Source organism: Phragmites australis, chromosome 7 (assembly GCF_958298935.1).
Source record: "Phragmites australis chromosome 7, lpPhrAust1.1, whole genome shotgun sequence".
Classification (NCBI taxonomy): Eukaryota; Viridiplantae; Streptophyta; class Magnoliopsida; order Poales; family Poaceae; genus Phragmites; species Phragmites australis.
This window is the reverse complement of record NC_084927.1, coordinates 35925143-35946753: the sequence shown is the minus strand read 5'-3', so window position 1 is coordinate 35946753 and position 21611 is coordinate 35925143. Positions and strand designations below refer to the sequence as shown.

At 46.2% G+C, this 21611-nt stretch overlaps 1 protein-coding gene across 2 annotated transcripts; it reads right to left on the bottom strand.

The window, feature by feature from the left end:
- Positions 1-35: 35 nt before the first annotated feature.
- On the bottom strand, positions 36-20868 carry LOC133925101 (protein REDUCED CHLOROPLAST COVERAGE 3-like). 2 transcript variants are annotated; one of them, XM_062370938.1, is made up of 23 exons: positions 20626-20866; positions 19736-19797; positions 19347-19439; positions 19051-19123; positions 8425-8721; positions 8287-8345; positions 7998-8129; positions 7832-7873; positions 7187-7720; positions 6905-7095; positions 6213-6720; positions 5876-5938; positions 5516-5617; positions 5104-5424; positions 4931-5023; positions 4736-4837; positions 4504-4608; positions 4132-4265; positions 3572-3755; positions 3219-3350; positions 3024-3136; positions 2866-2947; positions 36-1857 (listed from the first exon to the last, which is right to left on the bottom strand). In XM_062370938.1, exons 1-23 carry the CDS (start codon positions 20699-20701, stop codon positions 244-246), a joined length of 5112 nt encoding a protein of 1703 aa, XP_062226922.1. In that variant the 5' UTR covers positions 20702-20866; the 3' UTR covers positions 36-243. The 2 variants fall into 2 exon arrangements, 1 of the variants encoding a protein (XP_062226922.1); XR_009910899.1 differs by having other exon boundaries at positions 1788-1857; positions 2866-2939; positions 20626-20868.
- Between the last annotated feature and the right edge of the window lie 743 nt (positions 20869-21611).

Here is a 21611-nt window from a genome sequence, read left to right as displayed (position 1 = left end):
AACATCAGCACTAGGGCCTATGATTCTGCCATCTATAACATACAAAGGCAAAACATTTTATTCAGCACTACAGCTACCCCAAATTACAATGGTTTTATTACAAAATGGTATTCCGGAAAACTTTGTACAGTTTGACTACACAATCGCTCATTTGGATAGGGCAAAACTCTGCTACCAACCGTCTAAGCAAAGTAAAAGGTACCATCTCCCAAAATATTGCAGGTCTTAGAAAGTGCACTAACCTTAGCTGACAGAAGTGCAAATAGACTGCTGAGAATAGAGACCATTTATGGGGTTCATGAATGGCTGTTGCCGCCTTCTGCGTTTTGAAACGACTGTAAATCCCTCTGTATCCTTCTCGCCTTCAGGTACCTCGGTAGCTTTCTCTTGTTTATCAAAATCTTTGCGACCAGAGGCATTCTTGCTTATGTTGCTGCTCTGTTCATTACTAGCTTCATCGGATCCACTTGGTTTTCCGTCTGATCCAGCTCCAATGGAACCTAAGCTATCGTGAACTGACTTCACGATGAAACTGAGCAAAATTTGCCTCGCAAGTTCTGTTTTGTATGAATTTCTCATGACATCTTTACCTCTGTTTTCCTTTCCTTTACCTGAAATGACTTTCTCAATTTGACCTGGCTTTTCTGTGGCAGGCATTTCAGCCTTTACTTCATCTGCGGCCTGAGATGCCACATCCTGAGCAGAATCAGTCGCAGGATTAGTGGGACTAGGTTCTCTGTCAGCCACATCAGATTGCTGCAAAGTTTTTCCAGGTACAAACTCAGCAGCATGAGGATTCATGGTTGTGGGGGAGTAGCTACCCCTCACAATAGTACTCTGGCTGTGTGTGTAACCTTGTTTCCTTTGGAAGGCATGCCCAGTACGATAGTACAAGGTGGACCGAGGACCACGAGGCACTCTAGTGTCAATGGCATGAGGGAGAACCTCCATTGCTTGGCTTGGTATTGGTTGAAGAACAGCACTAGCATCATATATTGCCACTGTGCTGTACGGGTGGGACATTGATAAGAGTGATCCAGGATTGAATGGAGGAGCTGAAGCTGAAAGTTTGCTTCCAGATGTTTTCTTAGGCGCTGATGGGCTTTCGTCACTGTTGCTGTCAGCTGCTGTTTCTATATGATTGACTCCATCTGGCTGACTTGAAAGCACCTCTTTGCTGCTGTCATCACTTGGCTTTTCCTTCTCTGTTTCTGCAAACCTTCTATCTTCTTCCTCGGATGACAGTGTTTGATCAGTATCATGTCCATTATCCTTCTCCTTTGATTCCTTCTGTTCCAAAATTGGTTTCAAGACTGTGCCAGGGGGAGAAACAGCCACATCTTTGTATGATACATACTTGGAAGCTATGCTACTTGGCCTGTTAATTCCTTTAGGTTTTGCACCCCGTTCTGGTTTAGCCATAGCATTGCAAAACTTATCTTCAACAATGCTGGGATCCCCATTTAACTTGTCATTTTTCAGAAAGCTACCAAAGGAGAGTTGGCTAGGAGCGCTTACAGCATCTTCTTTATCTCCTTTTGTTTGATCTTCAAAGCGATCAACCGCTAATTTTGTGAGAGCTGGCTTCCTGCCACTGCTTTTCTTCCTTACATTTGCAGATCGCCCTCTTAAATTAGCTGCTTGCCACCCTTCGTCAGAATATTCTTCAGGTGATAGAACATCTGCTTGCTTCTGCTCGTCATGGACAGCATAATTTTCTTTTAATACCACTTGAGAATGCATATCCACTTTTTCTTCTCGAAAACTGTCTTTGCTTGCTTCAAGAGGAGATCCTGAGTCATGCTGGAAATTCTCCTTTTCTTCAACTGGTTCGCCATGATGGGCTCTGATATTATTCTGCATTTAATACTATATGTGGTGAAAAGGAAAGTAAGACGTAATAGGGGAAAAGAAAGAGGCAGCAGCACCGTTAAGTTAGAGTTCACACAAGAAACCAAAATTTGCCCCTCAGTAATTCATGGATCATAGTATTGGAAAAAAAAAAAAGAGAATGCATAATCTTTCCTTTTCAGAAAGGACAAAGCGGGTTCAAACCCATGACCAGAGCCACAAGGCACCACAGCCTTATGTCTGCCAGAGGCTACATTGGCACACCCAGTTCATGAATATACAACAACATCTCAACAACAACAAAGCCTTTTGGCACTACATTTGGGGTAGGCAAGAGATGAAACCCACAAGATCCAACTAAAAAGATGATGATAAAACAACAATAAATAAAGGTACTAGTAAGCTTTCCTTTTCATGAATATACAAGAAAAATAATAATTAAGTTTATGTTCATATGTACAGAAGTTCCATTTATATTTAAGAAGGTCATGGACTGATGATTGGTACTTGGTAACTTAACAACTGGAATTAAAACATGTCCCTAAAATATGCTTGGTACTAATTGAGTAGGTGTCTTAACTAACAAAATTTCAATGGAATGTATCGATGAAAATATTCTAAACAATACATAATGGCTATACCTTTTCAGAGTTCGTGTTCCAAAAATGTCATCTGACTATAACCCAACATTTTCTGAGACCAACTGGTAGCACTATCATGGCTATCATGCCTAACTCATAACCCTATAGTGATTCCATAAACCGGATAGGTTTTACTGCCTGAAACATTCATTAGTTCATACATAGCACCCAGTATGAAAATTATTGTTCCAACCCGGTTGTCGTTTAAACTTATCACGGATCATGATTGCATCATTTCAGGCGTGCACGATCTCTTCTCACTATCATACCAGCACTCTTTAACAACGATAATCTTGAAAAGTAAACATATATCTATTCCAACTATCTTTTTAACAATGATAGGTCTTGAAATGTAAACATGTATTATAATCACCTTTGCACGCCTGCACTTCCTTTGCATATCCCTCTCTTTTCTTTCCTGGTCTGGGCTTATGAAGTCAAGAAGATCTGATACGCTGGAAAGATAGATGTTTCAATCTAAATCAAAATAATTTACAATTGACAATGCGCAGTTTATTCATTGTTTCATACCTAAGATGCCCTTTACTTGCAATAGATGAATCAGGTTTTGGCATGCCTCTTCGAGTGGCCTCTTGCTGTTCTAATGCTTTTGACTCGAAATATTCTAGCCATGCAGCAGCATCCTGCAGCAAAAAAAATACTTTGTAATTCAAGAGAACATCAGAATATATGGCCTTTATTCTTGTACGTTCTGAGAAAAAGAACCTGAGTTCGAAGGTCATCTTGCCCTAGTTTCTCCTGAAGTATCTGCAAGGTGGTTTGTTCATGTTGCACGCTTAAGGAGTACGCGTCCATCATTGAAAGGGCTATGGCTATGGCATGGTAGCTTGCAGCAGTCTGATTGATCAAAAGAAGTGCCTTGTTAGTTCATGGTAAGTAATTTAATCACAGGATCTTATGTTTATCATATATCAGATGTGTGTATGCTCTAGGACAAGGTAATTCAAATGGCTACAAGTCATATATCAGATGTGTGTATGCTCTAGGACAAGGTAATTCAAATGGCTACAAGCTAACAACACATTGGAGGGTAAGGAACAAAATTTAGCTTCTGTTACCTGGATGTGATCAGCTCCTAGCAATCTCTTGTTGCACTTCAGGGCTTCATGCAAGTACCGAAGAGCAACATGAACATTTCCCATACCTTCTTCCATCATAGCCACATTTATGTAGGTGGCAGCTGAATTCGGGTGTGAAAGCCCACAAGAAAACTGAAGCAGATATAGTGCACGGTTCACATACCTTCAAGAGGAAGATACCATTAGGCATACAAGTCAATCAATATAACATAAATGACAGAAGTTGGATGATAAGTGTAATAGTTGATAGTTATCTGGCAAATATGGTGTCCACAGCAAAAAATAATAATAATAATAATCATGTGTAATCACAAGTACCAATCACAGGCCATAGGACAAAACAGCATAGGCTACACTGGCTAGTACAGCAGAATGCTGCAGGGCCCATTTCAATATGATATGCATATGATAGCTGGAAATAAACCAGCACAATGTCCGTTGGCGCAAATGTTATTCTGCACCACGGTAGACTGGTTTCATGCCAAAGCCATCAAGTTAGCTTTCATGCTTCAACAAAAAACACCTATAACAACACTTACTTTAGAGCCATTTCAATGTGTTGCAGACGGTAGTAGAAGACAGATAAATCCCCATAACTCTTCATAGTTTCCGGATGGTCAAGACCAAGCTCCCTTTCATTGATATCAAGTGCCTTTTGCTGATAGATAGTTGCCTACCAAGAAAATTATAAGTAATGAAAATCCAAGATTGCCACATCAGGCTACCAGACAGGTCACAGTTTTGTAAACAAAGCAATCTCTAGTTTGATTGCGGGAACTGCCATCAACAAGAAACTTTACGGCTTACTGTAATAGTAGTATTGTTGTCATTTTTTAGCAAAACAGGATCGAGTAAACCAGCACATCCAACAGATATAATAGAGCAAATCTACACCATATTCATTGAAGTACCTGATTAAAATCTCCAGTATGGTAAAGCACTACAGCAAGAAGGCTGTATGCATTAGCACTCAGTCGATGGTATGGACCACAAACAGCTATAATTTTGGACAAAGCCTTCAACAAGAAGAAAAAACACACAGTATTTAGTTAATAAAGAAGATAGCAAACTAATTTTCTAAATCAAATTTTATCACAACAGTTATTAATTGAAGAAAGACACAAAAAGTTCACCATTATGTACCTTTGTTCCATAGCTGACAGCATCGTCTAGTTTTCCTTTATCCAATGCCATCTTTGATGATTCCAGTAAGTTTCGACCATCAATAGATGAGTAGACCACATGCTGAAACAGAACACAAAACCAAAGAAAATATAATCAATAGTTTATCCAAGAGATGGGAAATAAATAGTGCCCTAAGTTTCAATAATATACTACCTTGCATACAGGAACAATGCTGACAATGTCAGATTTGTCAAATGGGTTAGGGCTATTCATATCGTAGTCTCTAGCAACCAACTCCAGTCCAACCTGAGCAATAAACCATACCAGCAGCCTGTTTAGAGAACAGAAACTATGAATGTTCCCATAATTCACTTGACTACCCATACCTTGCTGCAAAGCCCTCTCAGAATGATAAATTTCCGTAAGTGTGGAAATTCATCTTTCAATTTCCAGCAGTATCTTTTTGAAAGGAAGTTCTCTACCCATTTCAATCGCAAATTATGTTCACTATGGGCATCTGTGTCAGCATCATTTTCAAGTCTGGGAGATCCTAGTAAAATGTTTAGAATCTCAGCTATAGCTGCAGACATATTTTGCATGTCATCAACAGCTGCAATAACAGCTCGGATGATGTGCTTAAAGGATCTAATAACCATTTCATGGATGCATATGGACTGGATGTGTGGGAGCTTCTCCGCTAGCTCTACCTGATTAATATAAAGAAACAATGTCAGGTTATTATGCCAAATTTGTCCAAACATAGTAGCAAAAGCTATTGTGCATAAAATTTACACCCACCACACGGCCTAAGGAGCACATATTAAGTCCCCTAGTATGCATGAAATCGGTCATGGTTCTTCCATCCACTGGGGAAAGTTCAAGGGAAGCAAAATCAGCCACCTGTGCAAATTGCATTCCAAGAGAAAACGAATTAGCCATTATGGGCATTAAACAATACTTAAGGAAGTCTCAAGACCACATATGCTTTTTTACTACTTTAAAATTATCGGTAAACTATCTCAACCTTGTATCATAACAAGAATTGTTTATGAGATAATTAAAGTACAAATCAGGACAACATAATTAAAGTAGCGGATGTTAATAAAAGTGAGTTGGGACTTAAAAGAAGGTTCTCCAAATAGCTAAGGCAAGGCTTACCAGCTTTGGAAGCGCAGTATCATCATAGAAATTGTGGGCCATCTTGGTGAGCTCTTCAAGCGACTGGATCAAGAAATAATAAAATTATTAAACAAACCAAAGTTCACCAACATATTCTTGGTGAGCTCTTCTACTCCTACATCACAGCTTTAAAACAAGGCTTCTGATATAATTTTACCACTTCTAGAACAAACTACTTGCTATGTTGATCCAAAGTTAAATAGCATGAAAAAGTTCATCGAAGCATTTTAGAGAGAATTTACAAGCCGGCCACAAGCATAGTTCTAGCCATCTTAAAAGAGAATTCTAAGAGAGTGAACCTGCAGAATTAAATTACCTTTTCATGAAGGCCAGCTCCCAAACTCTTCAAGCGAAAGAAAGCATCCTCTGACATCAGCTTGCTTATATCAGCCTCCTTATTTGTTTCATCAACTGCTATCTTATCTGATTCTTGCATACCATTCGTCGGCAAGCAGTTAGACTCTTCCTTCTCAGAGATGGAACCTTCAATGTTGCATTCTTTCTTTTTAATCTTCCTTAACTGTTCAAAATGTTTTCCAAGACCTTTGACAGCTGCCCCTTTGTCACCATTTGTTGCATTCCCCTTACCATTCTCAGATACCGGAGAATCCTTTTTCTGCAAGTATTGCAGCCAGGAGGACCCAAGTTCCCATCTGATAATTCTAGGATTTTTGCAAGGCATGCTATCCAGCTTTATCAAGCTGTCTTCAAGTACAGTACGTGCTAGTTTCCTCACAGGAATATCACCATGAGACTTTGGAGTAGGGTACTGATTACCAGCAGCAGTTTCTGAATTGATAATTTTAGGGAGCGGTATTCTTAGACTGAAAAGAAAAACAGATAAAGAGAGGGGTTAATGGAATATGGCTGTTTATTTCCATGTCAAATGTGAGAAAATTTAATATGTATTAAAACATTATTTTTTCTAGTAACGAGCAAATAAATCATGAGTAACATATTGAAGCTACTACTTAAGCAACTAAAATTACATGAGAGTATATATCAAACCTGTTAACATTCAAGGCATTAGAACCTCCATCTGGATGGTCATGTACATCAATGTTCAGCATTCCATCAAGATTATCAGAGGTATCAAAGGTTTGTTTACCATCATTACAGTCTTTCGTGCATCCAGAAACCTTCACAGTTGCCGTATATCCGCAATGCTTGACAATCACCACTCCTAGTGTCAAGGAATCCTGGATGGGAATCATATGTTCACAGAAATTAGTTTTTGACATTAAGCACACAAAATTAAATAGGATAAAAGATGAAAGCATGAGGCATCACCTTAACAACAACACTTTCATCAGAAGTTAAACCTTTGAGAAGATTCCTTTGTGATATATCCATAGCACCCGTTTGACAGAAGGCAACTCCATCAACTTTGTCATCCAGCTTCGAACTAACATCAGCCTCATCCTTCTTTACGGTTATATGCATGTCCCCGACACGTTCCTCAAGTACGTTCGAACCATATGGACCAGTTTGTGCGCTAGTTGAGTTCATGGACAAATCAATGAGTCGCCGTATCGTTGATGCAGCTCTAAAAATTGCTGTATCTACAAACAGATTGTGTAAAAGAAAAGCCTTCCGGTCTCTGACCACCCGCTCTTCCTCAGTTTTGCATGGCATTCTAGCCAAAATAGAAAATTCTTTTGCCCACCGTCTTCTATCATATTTTCCATCGCGTCCACTGCCACCCCCATCTCCACCCCAATTCTCATCCTCAACTGGCAGTGCTGGGCACTTTGTAGCGGAGTCAACATATATTGGAGGAATAAGCCATGTGTTTGCACGGAATCCATAAGGTACATTCCCAAACTGCAGATGCACAAAAGGTATTCTCATCAAAACTTCTTGAACTTCATCATTCTATTCAATCTTCATTACAAGAAAATAAAAACAATGGGAAAGAACAATCACTATTATAACCTTGTTGTGATCTACAAAAGCTTTCATCAGCGCCTCATATGCCTGCGGAAAATGAATAATAGGTACCACTTAGAGCAGTTGTACGTGTAATCAAAACAGATAAGAACAGGAAGGAAAGCGAGCTAAGCACAGAAGATAATGAAGATGTAGGATTCACGGTACTAACATTAGCAAATGCATTGCTGAGCTGTTGCAGCAGGTCCACCAGGGAGCGGCTTACGGTGTGCGGCTTCCCCACCAAGTAGAAACCCTTGACCGAAGCAACTACGTGCAGAAGCTTCCCGTTGCAAACCTTAACCTGGGCACAGATGAACTCCATTAGGCGACGCACATGCCTAAGTTGGCTATTGCAGAGTTGCAACTCTACAGCGCCAATCAAATCGGATAGCTCCTCACATGGATGCAAGCGAATTCAAGTTTTGCAAGTAAATTCAAGTGTACGCGTGAGAGATCACCTCGATTTCGAAGTAATCGCCTTCCTGAGAAGCACCATTCGCCTCCTTCCTCCTGATAACTGCGCACACCTTGCGTCAGAGAGCGCGAACCAAATGCGATGCTTCGGCAGGTAATCGGGGGGCAGCGAGTAGCCTTACAGTGGACGGGCGGAGTGAGGTGGGCGAACGAGAAGAAGTCGTAGAACTCTCCTAGTTTCGGCGGCGGCCGGATAGCCGCCATGTCGTGCGCCTCCGATATCGGCGGCGCGCCCTCGCCGCCATGCGCCCCGGTGGAGACGGGCGCGGGCGGGGAGGGCGGCGTCGCGGGGCGCCCATGCTTGGACGGCTTGTGCTTCGTGGCGCCGTCGCGAGGCTTGGCGAACGCGGTGGTGCAGGCGACGATGTCCAGCAGCTGGCGGACGTGCGCCAACGCCTGCTCCTCCGTCGCGTACTCCTCTGCGCGCACAAGCCGTTGGGCTCCATTAGAATCAAGATCCAAGGCCCAATTATATGATTGGTCTGTGCCAAATTTCTAGGCCTATACTTGGAACCCAACACTACATTTGAGGCCCAACAGAGAGTGGTTACTTCTTCTTTTCTTATTGCAAGGAAGATGGTTAGAAACAACTCTTACAAAATTACTCCTTCAGATGAAGTAAACCAAACTCATCTATTATATTATTACTTAAGCGTTAAAAGAAGCTATTATGTTCGTTATTTTGCTCTCAATATTAAGAAATTACCGCGTTAATAAAAAAAATGATCTAGATAATTTATTGTTACGAACAAAAGGTACATATCAGATATGATTAATAAACAGCTAAATTCAGAATTAAAAATTAAAGATAATTAGTAGTTCGATTTTCATATAGGTTGGAAAGCAAAATATTTAAATAAAGAATTCAAACAAAATAAAATAAATAATAAATGAAATTAGGGTTGGAGTAGAAAAGAAAGGATAGATATCAAATATAGTTTTTAAAAAATCAAAGTATTATAAAAATCAAATATTTAAATAAAAAGCCCATGTAAAATGTAATTAATTAAATATTATAACGAAGCTAGCCACGTTATTAGTACGAGACAACTTGCTAGTTTTAATGATTGCATTGTGCATGTATAGGTTAGGGTTTAGAATAGGTAAATTCATATCAGATTGAAGTCTAACTAGTATTCTCTCAAGAAATTAAAGAGTCTACCAACATTGGTTGTTACAAACTAATCAGAATTCAGAACAACTACTGATGACTTGTGCAGTACAGAAACCCCTCTTATGTAGGCATTTCCCGTCAATCAACATCACACAAACGACGCTCCTAGTCGAGTCAATAAGTTAGGAATAGCACATCAGAAACGTTGATCTTGACAGGTGATGTACTAAATGGAGTATAGTAATGCCACTGAAGCCTGAGCACCTAAAAATACTTGACGCAACAAAAGCTGTGGAGCCAAGCAAAGCACCCACCGCAGATTCCTAGAGGCGTCGCTTTGTCCCGTATCAGCATGGGCCATAGGACAACAACCAGAACTCATTCATCTCAGAGCTCGGGAAAAAAAAAACAACAGCAAGCTGCACTATGTAGTCTTCTTTTTTTTCTTTACAAACGGCACACTATTCATATAGCACGAAAAAAATACAAGTATATAGTCCTAGGAGGATATAATCAAGAATAAGAAAAATAACAATAAAAAGTAACAAGTAAAAAAACAAACAACTGTAGCAACTAAACTCGACCAGTTAGATAAAAAGACCACAACACGTACCGATAACTATAACAAACCATCATAACTTCCCCCGCCATATCTCCAGGCACAAACGTCTTTCGCAGAAATCAGCCGCCGCTATGTGTGACCTACCGTCGTCGTGCCACCGTGCCTCACCAACTCCAATGAAAAGAGGTCAATTGTACCATTGGCCTTCCCACCTCTATCGTTATCGACACCTCAGTGGGAGTCGTGTCGCACCGAACTCACAGCTGCCAACCAGGGTTAGCCGTCGTAAGCACACAACCCCAAACCGATCGCCGCCAAGCAGGAGCCGCCGCCGCCGTGCCAACACATAGCCGGCAAGCTGACACACCAACGTTGTTGCTTGCGCCGTCTTGCGACGATGTCCCGCACCGAACTAGCCACTACCATACAAAGCTAGCCGCCACAGTCCGTTGCAAGCCTTTTTGCCGACGTGCCATCGTTGTTGCTTGCGCCGTCATCAACGTTGTCCCGCACCATACTAGCTGCTACCAGGTAGGGCTAGACGTCGTAGTTCGCTACAAGCCGCCATGTCGACACGCATGCGGCTGCCTCTGGCCGCCGCAACACCGTCCATGTCCTCGCCGAGTACATCAGCCACGTCAAATTGGCCGCTTCAAACCACTGAACAAAGGCCACCATGCACCGAAGTGGTTTGCCGTGCCATTTCTCGTGGTCGCCCATAGCGACATCCTCGCTGTTGGAGGGTTAACTCCTGTCGCAGGGATCCTGAGGGACCCCTTTTTAGAGATTCGGCCGGGAGATGATCCTGAATATGTTCGCAGGAGAAATAAACGGGTATGAATGTGATGGCCGGTGGGGTGGAATGATCTAGTGTGGAACGGAGTAAATGCGCTAGTGTTTAGACAGGTTCGGACCGCACGGAGGCGTAACACTCTACTCCTATATGGATACTATAAATGCCTTAAGAATGTCCCTTAAGGATGCTGCTGGTTACAAGAATGTGTGTCTATCTTAGTGCCTGAAGCTCCTTGTTCTTCGGTCTGCGTGTGTCTGCTGGCTCTGGGTGCTCTTGATCTTCTCTTCTCTTCGCTGCTTAGCTTGCTCAGAGATTTCAAAGCTTCAAAAACTTCTTTTGCTTGTGGGCGATTGACTCACTTCAGAGCCTTAAAAAACTCTCTCTAAAAACTCCTTTTTGTCCGTGCTGCCGGCGGGTATTTAAAGCCGCCGGCAGTAGCGTGCCCCGAACGGGAGGGGGCACAAATTCCAAGATACCATAAATGGAAACGGCGTCATCATAGCCTCTGTGCGAAGTGACCGGGGGTGGAAAATGCGCCCCACGTCCGGTCATCCGTTACCATAAATGTATCGGCAACGGGCGCCGTGGAGAGGGCCCACCGGGCAGCCGCAGAGCGACCCGGCGTGCCCGCCCTGTCTTGTTCTCCTGCCACAGCAGCGTGGCAGACGGAACGCCTCGGCCCTTACGACGTTATCCCGAGACGGACCAGATGGCACGGGATGGGACCTGTGCATTTAATGACCCCACGCCCTTCTGCCAGAATGTGGCAGGAACTGACACCGAGCGTGGCGGGAGCAGTTGGAGGTGACAGGCCACGCACGCTCTTTAAATGCGGCCTTGGGCCTTTGACTAGCTGACACCTCATCAGTGGGCCCCTCGGGGGCCACTGTCAGGGGGCTCTTTGAGTCGTCGGGGAACCGAGTGCTCGGAGGTCACTGTTCACCTCCCTAAGCAATCTCTTCAGAGAATGCCCTTTCTTGATCCTCGGGGAACCGAGTGCTTGGGGGTACTATTCACCTCCCCGAGCACTCTCTCTCGGGCACGCTTGTACGGATCCTCGGGGGATCGAGTGCTCGGGGGCTGCTGCACGCAGCCCCGAGCACTCTCTCCCGGAACTTTCTTCAGTGGGTCCTCGGGATACTTGGGTGCCCAGGGGGCCACCGCTCGCGGCCCCGGGCACATTTCTCCCGGTACTTAGCTTTCCTGATCGTCGGGGGACTCGGGTGGTCGGGGGCTACCGTATACCTCCCCAAGCACTTTCTTCCCAGTACTTAGACTTCGCAGATCATCGGGGAACTTGAGTACTCGGGGACCACTGACTGTGGCCCCAAGCGCCCTCTCCCAGGACTTAATCTTTTTTACCTCGCGAAGGAGACTCGGCAGGATGGCGCCACGTGGCGGATTGCTGGCCTGGCCTCGGGATTCGGGGACCCCCGGTTCCTGATTCACCGACACTCGCCTTGCTGCCGCCTACAGTTCTACTAAATAGAAGCCATGCCCATCAACCATCGCGCGCACGCCCTCATCCTGGCTGCTATTCGCAACCAATGATACGTGCACCCTCGTCTTTGCCGCAACCTCCAAGTGGATCTGACCTTGCTGCGCCAAAGTGACTGTCGCCCTGCGGGACCAACCGCCACAGCATCCACCCCCGCCACCTCTGACGCACCATCGTTGCTGCTTGCACCGTCTTGTGACGATGTCCCACATCGAACTAGCCACTATCAAGCAGGGCTAGCTGCCATAGTCCGCTGCAAGCCTTCTTACCGACACGCCATCATTGTCGCTTGCGCCATCATCGACGTTGTCCCGTATCATACTAGCCGCTGCCAGGCAGAGGTAGCCACCACAATCCGCTGCAAGCCGCCATACCAACACGTGTGCGACTGCCTCTAATCGCCGCCACATCGTCTATGATCAGCCCGGCATAGACCCGCCAAGCACGTAACCTCAGCAGGTCTAATCCTAGAGCCGATGTGAGCCGTCGTCACTGCTACCACCGGTCACCACCATTGTCTGCCCTGCTGAGCCAGGACCTCACCCCTAGCCATCAAATGCAGGATGCTGATTCTCGCCTATCCGGGCACGAAGGCCACACCGCCCAACACCGAAACTAGCCGCCCCTTTGTAGGACCGACCACCGCGGTGCCAAAAGTGCCCCCTTGCAGATCTAGCACCACTGATGACCCTCTCACCACCACTGAGCCTCTGTCAGCCATCTTTCCCTACGTGTACACATGCCATCGTCGTGTTGTCTACACCTCTATGCTGATCAGCCATCGCACGCAGTCGCCTCTTCTGGTGTCATCCAGCACATGCGGCCACCTCATGCGAGTCGCTCACAGCCCACACATAGGCACTGTCATCCCACGCGGCCGCTGCTGAACGCACGACTGCCGCCGCCCCGACCCTACCCTCCCTATGCAGATCTACCCACTGGGGCACTGCAGTTGCCCCAGCCTCCGCCGAGTGGCGGTGACGACGCTGGACTTGACCAGATCCGGATGACCCCGTTTGGATCTACCAAACCCACTGGTCGACACCTCAAATTGGCTACTCGTCGAGTAGCCAACGATCGCTTGCTCACGCTGACCCGCCACCATGCTCAAACTTCACAGCCTCAGTCGCCATGGACGTGTCAGAGCCGAATCCAGCCGCCATGGACATCCCAATCGCCGTTCCTCAAGACAACGAGGGAGAGGACAACGGTGTGGGCAAAAAATAGCCTCGCCGCCGCCGTCCTTGCGGCCACACATACTTCCAATGGCGCACTCAGGCGGCAGCGAGGTGGGGATGCCGAGGGGAGGACCGACGGTGTAGTGGGTGTGGTGGCCGCCTGAGTCGCCCCTCCCTAGAGCGACGCGGGGGCGTTAGCACTTCACACTGTAGTTTGTACTTGCCTAATATCGCCCTTGTTGATTTCATCATACTAGACAATGAACACCACCACGCATGGAGACATGGGTCCAGTATCTACATACATACCCTCGCGCATTCATATATGCTAGCCTAATATCAATTCGATGTGAATATGCTGTAGTTCTTGGACTAAACTCTGCAGTTAGTTCAGTAACCTATGTAAGCAGATTACTCTAAAACCAGTTTCGTCACGATAAAAGAAATGTTTGGCGAAAGAGAAAATATCTTTTACGAATAAAGTGATATGAGAGTCTCTTTTAGAGAGGAGACTCAAGCTTAAGAAGAAGTAAAGAGGAGGAAGAACAAAAAATATATTGATAATAAAAAGATTGGTCCTCTAATCTAATGGTTATATGTCTGTATTTATAGTGTCGTTCAGGGTGCAAATTTGCAAACATGTCTTTATAGAGATAGCGATACAAACTATCACTATACCATAGGGATCTAGGTATGATGTATTTACCCATAATCAGAAGATATTATCTACGGCAATGCAGAGGTGCCAGTGGCCTTAAGGCCGTGGTACTCGGTCGGTCGCTTATTGCGGCGGCGCATTGTCCAAGGTGTCAGTTTGGCCCCTACTTGTGTTGGGATAGCAGAACGACCTCCACTTGCTTTGGTAGTAAATGTCAGCCACTTCTTTGTAGGTGGAGGATGGTTGGTGAACCCTCTCTGACTGATCTTTTTCCAAGACCTGATGACTCGCCTCCCGTGCTTCGAAGAGCCTATCTAGGCTCCAGAGGACTGGGGTTTCGGGAAAACTAGGATTCTGGAGCCTGGAAACCCGTAAGGCCTCTAGGAACCCGTGGTCCATAAGCGTTGGCTGATGGGGCCAGGGGCGTCGAGGGTCCTTAATGATGACCCCTAACAATAGCCCCTGGCGAGGGCGGCCAGTGGAGCTATCGGCCCCGTAGTTTTTTATTTCGGAGCAGGGTCTCCAGGGTTCCTAGCTCCGCAGTCGATGTCTATGGTCCTTTATATTGCTTGAATTATTTTGGAGAATCCAGTCCAATTGGTTTGCACTGACCGTCCGACGACACTTTGTGAGAGAGGGTATTAAATACGACATACGGTTAGTGATGTGGTTACGCTTTGCGATGTGATAGTGGAGCATGTGGTGTCTCATCGTTGGAGGGTTGCGGGGGGCCATTTCGCTCCCCTAAGATTGTGGCCACGTGGGTGATAAGATGGGGCACGCGCATGTTTTCTCATGAGGAAACAACCCCTCCCTTAGATTTTTAAGGAGAGGGTCTCAGTCTAGCGACGGCCTTGCTCTGCACCTATGCTCCTATCTACATTTGCTTTAGTCTATCCGCTCTGCCAGCCATATCATTCCCATCTTCCACCACCGTCCAATGCCTTTCGTCGCCTCAAGGGGACCCTCATGGCTAGTTTTAGTGCTCAAGGCGGGAGCCGGCATGTTGTCATCAGGGCTCATTTAGCTCGTTTAATATAACGAGTAGAAAAGCCATCTCTGCTCGACTCGTTTGGCTCACGAGCGGCTTGTTACTTTTTTTTTTCAAAGGAGCGGCACGTTATTAGGATAAAAAGAATATAAACATCCACTAAAAAATACATCAATAAAATCATACAGCAATAGCAATGATATCTACAAGTATAATACTTCTTTGCATGGTGTAATCAGAGATATAATTGTTGTAAGCTGAATCTCTTCTGAAAGTTTTTCAAACCCACATGCAGCACAACAACAGACAGATCCACCTATATATTTTCTGCTACTAGAATAAAACATTCCTAAAAAAAATATATGAAACAACATTCCTCACACATCAGTCCATACATGCAAAGCCTGAAGGAATGGCTGATGAGAGAAGAAAAAAGATAAGAGTTGTATCGTAATGAGGAGCTGACCAATAGAAAGCCAAATAGATTGGCAAGGAGCCTCTCCATCGGAGATGAAGATGACCAATGAGCAAACTGATGACCACAGTGAAAAGGAGCGATATGATGCAGATGATGGCCCTGGCTCGTTTGGCTCGCGAGCTGATTTGTTATTTAAACGAACTAAAACTCTGGCCCGCTCATTAGATTTTGGAACGAGACGAGCCGAGCCAAGCCGAGTCAAGCCAGACACCAGCTAAGTTGGCTTGCGAGCTTTGAGCTTTTTGTCTAGCCCTAGGCGGGTTTGTTGATGTGCGCGGGGCAGCGGCCATTGAGATGGCGCCGATTCCTCCACCACAGCCCAAGCAGCCACCGAGCGTGGATCTCCACCGCGCAAGCCGAAAGCATCCTCGGTAGACCATCGTGCTGGAGAAATCTGTCGTCATCAAGATCGAGCTCGATCGGATGGTCGCAGAGGGAAGACCCCTTCCAGGTACGCCGCCTGAGCCCCGCGGGGCGAAGTGGTTCCGGAGCCTCTAGGTCATGAGACCGTGATGTTTGAGGTCTTTTTCGACGCGAGCCTTGGCCTTCTAGTCATGCTTCTCCTCAAAGGGGTGCTTTGCTACTTCTACGTGGAGCTTCTGCATCTGTCGACCAACGTCATTGCCCACCTGGGCATCTTCGAGTGGGCCATGCGGGCGGAGAGATACAAAGGGAGAGCAGACCTTTTCGCCCTCATTCATGAAGCGAGCTTCCAACCGAAGATACGTACAGAGGACGAGGAGAAAAAGTCCCTCAGCTTTGGCAGTTTGAACTTTCAGCTGTGGCCGAAGTACAACGATGCGTTTCTGGTGAATTCCATCAACAACCGATGATACATCGGATGGCTAAAGCGGTGGTTTTATTACGATGTTGGCTTCAGATCCTCCCTCCGCTCTACGAACTAGGCTATTGTTATGAGAGTACAATAGTCTTTAGTGTTATGGCCACATCCAGCTCCATGCATATTGCATCAGTGCCCCTCCTCAAGGTGCCAACCAAGGGCGCGATGCCGCTTGAGAAAGGCTTCGGAGCACCCTCGGCCACAACCCCTAGAACAGGGCAGGTTCGGAACCCCTCAACCTTGATTAACATTGTAGATGCCACACCGCTGTTGTGGCCAAACCTTGCGGAATCCAGAGCCATTAGCCTCTTCGAAGCTCCTCTTTTGCTAATGGAGGAAGAGGAAAGGTGTGTGAGGACCCTACTTGCGAGGTTGATTTCTCGGGTTGCTACTTGTTGCAGCCATAATATGTCTTTAGAGCAATATGCTCGTAGGTGCTAGCACCATAGCACAAACGATGTGTTGGTAGATAGTTGCTTACTGCTAAACGGCTAGATTCAGCTGTTGGTGGTCTATCGACTGCGTGCTTCTATGATTGGTAGCGTGAACGATTGGGTTTTGTGACGGCGATGATTGAGTGCACGCGGGAGCCGCCCCCGTATCGTGCAACGGAGCCGAACCCATCGATCGCCAGAGCGAGCGGTGACTTTTTCATATTTCAAACGTACGATCTCAGCAATAGTCGGATCCATTTGAGGTAAAGTAAAAACTATAGAGGAGAAAAACTAGCGATAAAAACTTATATGGCAATGACTAACGCATGTCCTCGATCGAAGCTGCGGGCATATGGAACGTCTTGGAGTCATGGTTCCATAGAACACAGAAAACTAGACTGTCTAGACGGAAGAAAATATGAAACAAGCAAACAGCCAAATAAACTAGACATGTAAGTAGGTTACTTGTTTTTTTATGGACCAAAGGAACCAGGACACCTACGTACTACTATACGGACTATTAGGCGTATCTACTTTTTGGGTTTAGTCACATATACTATACACAGGGTATATGAAGAGGGGCCCTCGGTTTTAGGGGCCCGGGGTAGCCACCCCGCTCGACCCCCCTTATGGCCTTCCCTGATCTTTTCTAAAGACCCGATGACTCGCCCCCGGTGCTTCGGGGAGCCAGTCCAGACTACAGAAGACTAGAGCTCTGAGAAGTTGGGCCCCCGAAGAGTTTTAAAGGCTAGAGATCCGTAAGGACTCCGAAGACCCATGGTTCATAGATGTAGACTGACGAGACCAGAAATATTGAGGATCCTTAATAACAACCCAACAGAAATAAATGTAAAGTAATACTGTATTTATAAGTGAGGGTGCAGAAGCTGGAGCTGGCTTCGGTCAGGCGAGTGAAACGCCCTTCCAGTACGTCCAAATGTTACTTGGCACTTGCAGGCAGCACGAGCCGCTCTGCTCTTTGATTAAACTAAATAATCAGCACTAGCTAGTACTGTGCTTTTGAACCTGAAGACGACGTTTCCCCGTACTAATCAAACGTTAACTACTATGCGGTCAAACCCTTCTCTAAAATCTCGCAAAAAGACGAAGAAGAAAATATTGGCAACTGCAGAAGTCTTCTCCCCCTCAGCTTTCCGGCACACATGGAACGCTGCACCGGCCACGTTTCGTTGAAACCTCGCATGCCGCCGCCGCCGTGTACGTCCAGCCACGCGCGGCCACCAAAACATGCGTGCGACGGAAAGAGACGCACATTGGCAAGGAAAAAATGTGCCACCATAGACTTCGTGTGTCAGCGATAAAATCATCCAGTACAATTACGTAAGAGGAACTATTCTCTGGTGGACAGGCCAAGTGGCCAACTCCCTGGTGGCAGCGCCCGAGACAGCAAGACGTCACGGGCATTCACGATGTGTAGTTTCAAGTGTAAGAGGCACGAAACCAGACGTACACGTACTTAGTGCAAGGCTATGTCTATCTAGCACTGACGAGAATGAATGAATTCGCGAGCCGTCCGAGTGACCATTGGCGATCGCAGGAGGCGTCTGCTACCTGAGTATCTAGCACTGACGAGAATGAATGAATTCGCGAGCAGTCCGAATGACCATTGGCGATCGTAGGAGGCGTCTGCTACCTGTTGACTGCACGATACCAGTGTTGGAACGTCCATGCCATCGGATTCAATGTCGTTGATGGACAAAGGCCACGCCGTGTTCGTTCTTCTGAATGACAGGTATAGCCTGATAGAATGTGAAATTAGGTTTCAATGTTTGGTCACGTAACGAGCCATGTTCTACACGACCAAACGTGGTACTAAGGGCTTAATGCTGTGCTTCCTTTGCTCTACTTGCACCCCCCCTGGCGGAACATTCAACCGTGGATCGATCATTGATGGTCGGTTGGACTGGTGTGCAACAGAGGGTGCACTGTGCACATGTACTTGCGTGACCAACGCCAAGGACACGTCTGTTTTCTCTTCTCGAAATTGCTCCTAGTACTGAAGCACTCACTTATTTCCGAGCTCTGCTACCAGCTACCAGCCCACCCTCGTCCGGACAAGGACGGTGAAGTGCAGATCAATGTGAGCCTCCAATGATGCCGAGTCGCAGCGAAGAAAGAAACAAAGGGAGAAAGAAAGAAGGAAACACCGGTAACGTGCAGATTATTTCACCACCTACCTTCCACGATCTTGAGCGTGCAGGGTTTCAGCGCCACGATTTCGACGGCGTCCTCAAGCCGCTGCCCGCGTGCCTGTCATGCAGCACATGCGACACCATTCATTAATCGAGTACAAGTACTCCACACAAATCCACTAACCTCACTCAAATGGGATTACCCCGAGGTAAATGAATGTATTGTGGACAAGTTGCTGCTGGTAAATCTTCCAGCCAAGAATGTGTAGCTGTGTACTGTGCCTACTTGTACTGCAATTGAATTTGGAGAACGTACTTAGCAGAAGAGAGGAAAACATTACCACATGGGACAGCGAATAGTTTGTCAGGTGACACGTTTCCACATTCGACCCCAGCAACTTCCTCACGTCCAGCACACGGTCCGTAGATATCCCCTGCACATCAGTAAAACAACAGGGACAGTATTAACAAACCGTACACAAATTGATCTTCCTCGAGCTCACAGTTTCATGGTAATGCCCTTGTATGTTCAGTGTAAACATTGGGTGTAGAGCAATCCGGTTTGCAAATTGCTACAAAGTATTCAGTTTGCAGTATCTGCTCCACTTTCCCAAACATGCCCAGCTGATTACTATTCATCTTTTTTTTATTCTGTCCTGTTCTTGACCCTTTATTGGCTTTGTGTTCATGTGTTGGAGAAGCCAGCTACCTTTATTGGAGCCACACATACCTTGAGTGTCACCTGAGATTCATAGGGGGTGACAACCGTGACGTCGATGACGCTGGGCACAACTGCAGAAACAAGAAATGAACCCCGTTTTATCAGTCGGCTGTGCAATTCAGTTCGCTCTCGCAAATTCAGCACATGAGAACAACAGGGCAAACAGCACTTGAAATGAGGACAGGGTCCAGACGGCTGTGCAATTCAGTTCGCTCTCGCAAACTGCATGACTCAACCGCACGGGATATGTTGCACCAAGAAAATAGCTGGAGGATACTTTCTTTTGATTTTGGATCAGTTTTGAAGTTAAATTTTAATTAAAATTTTCTTATAAAATATATTATTTATAACCATAAAACCTATATAAAATATATCATTTATAACCATAAAACATATATAGTATAAAATTATTTTGAATTATGAACCTAGTCATATAATTTTTATATACTAGATATTCTTATAATTTAATTTAATATTAATCAACATATATAAAATTTAATTTTTCTAAAATAAAATACGTCTAGCATTTCTAAACGAATGGAGTAGTTGTTGAAAGAAAAGGAATGAAAAGAACAAGAGTGATCATAAGCACAGAACACGAAGCCCCCAGGAAAGGGTTCAGCAGAGACAAAAACCTCCGATTCAGTACGGAGAAAGCATAAGAGAGGAAAGAAAAGCAAACGAATAAAGGACGAAATAAAAAAGATTACTACTACTAATAACAATCCTTCTTTTGCCTTTTCCACACGCAAAGAAGTGAAACTAGGATTACAGCAAAAACAACAACAAGAATCCGATGTTCTTAAGAAGAAGCTCAACGACGGCAAGGACTCTCAACTCTGCACCATGCGCGTACAGAATGAGCAAAAGACTTCATCAGACAGGCTACGCATATATACCTTTCTCTTCCTTCTTCCTCTTGTCGCCTTTGCCGCCGCCGCCCCTGCCCTTGCCACGGCCGGCCTTGGGGGCCATTACCTCCGGCGCAACAGCGACCTTCAGATGCAAAATGGAGCGGTGGCGGTTGACCGAGGGGTTTGAGTCGCAGCAGCAGAGGAGGAAGAAGAAGGAGAAGAAGCAGCGGAGGAGACGACACCAAGAAGGCGAGGGAAGGAATGAGGGCGGAGGCGAGGGGGGCGCGAGGAGGAGAGGATATAGGATGTGAGGCGTGCGTGGTCTCTGATCGAACCGACGGATTTCAGCGCCATCCCGGCCTCTCGTTCCAGCCCCTCCCACCTCACCGGTAGCGTCTGATGCACGGGCCCACGTTGCCAGCCACAGCCAGGAGGGCCCCGGCTCCGTGTACGGCGTCCTAAACGTGACGCCTTCTGACGGCACATGCAGCACTTTTGCATCGTCTGCTCATCAACGGCCGAGATTGATTCCCGTGCACGGTGTATCATCAGCCAGAAAAGAAGAAGAGGACATGCTCGTTGTCGAAGCAACCGGGTCCGGGTGGCAATGGCATGCCAGGTGGGCCACAGCTCCGTGATGATGCATGCATGCGCGAGCACGCACGTAAACGAGACAGGTACAATGCGAATATGCGATGCGATCGGCCACAAGAAAAAGCCCGGAGCCGAAGCGAGGTGCAGGGCGAGGACAAAGGCAAGGGCAGTGGGCGCCGGGCTGGGGCACAGCCGCACAGGCCGCGCAGCTGTGGGAGGAGAAGGTACGCGAGAGGCCTGGAGGCAGGGCAGACGTGTGGCTGGCGCGAGGCTGGTGCGGCCAGATGGCTCGCGGTCACGCACGGCTCGGCAGGCCAGGGCAGAGGCCGGACGCCGGACGCCGGGCGCCGTTCTATTGGGCGTCCCGTTGGCCGGTCCGAGGAGCCAGTTTTGACGCTTTCCAAGGTTTTTTTTAGTTTTCCTGCTGCCCTGCCCAT

Coding starts and splice junctions, on each gene's coding strand:
- LOC133925101 (XM_062370938.1), bottom strand. CDS start 20,701: ATGGCCCCCAAGGCCGGCCGTGGCAAGGGCAGGGGCGGCGGCGGCAAA. Junction 8,346..8,424: donor CCTCACTCCGCCCGTCCACT/GTAAGGCTACTC, acceptor AGGTGTGCGCAG/TTATCAGGAGGAAGGAGGCG. Junction 7,874..7,997: donor TCAGCAATGCATTTGCTAAT/GTTAGTACCGTG, acceptor CATTTTCCGCAG/GCATATGAGGCGCTGATGAA.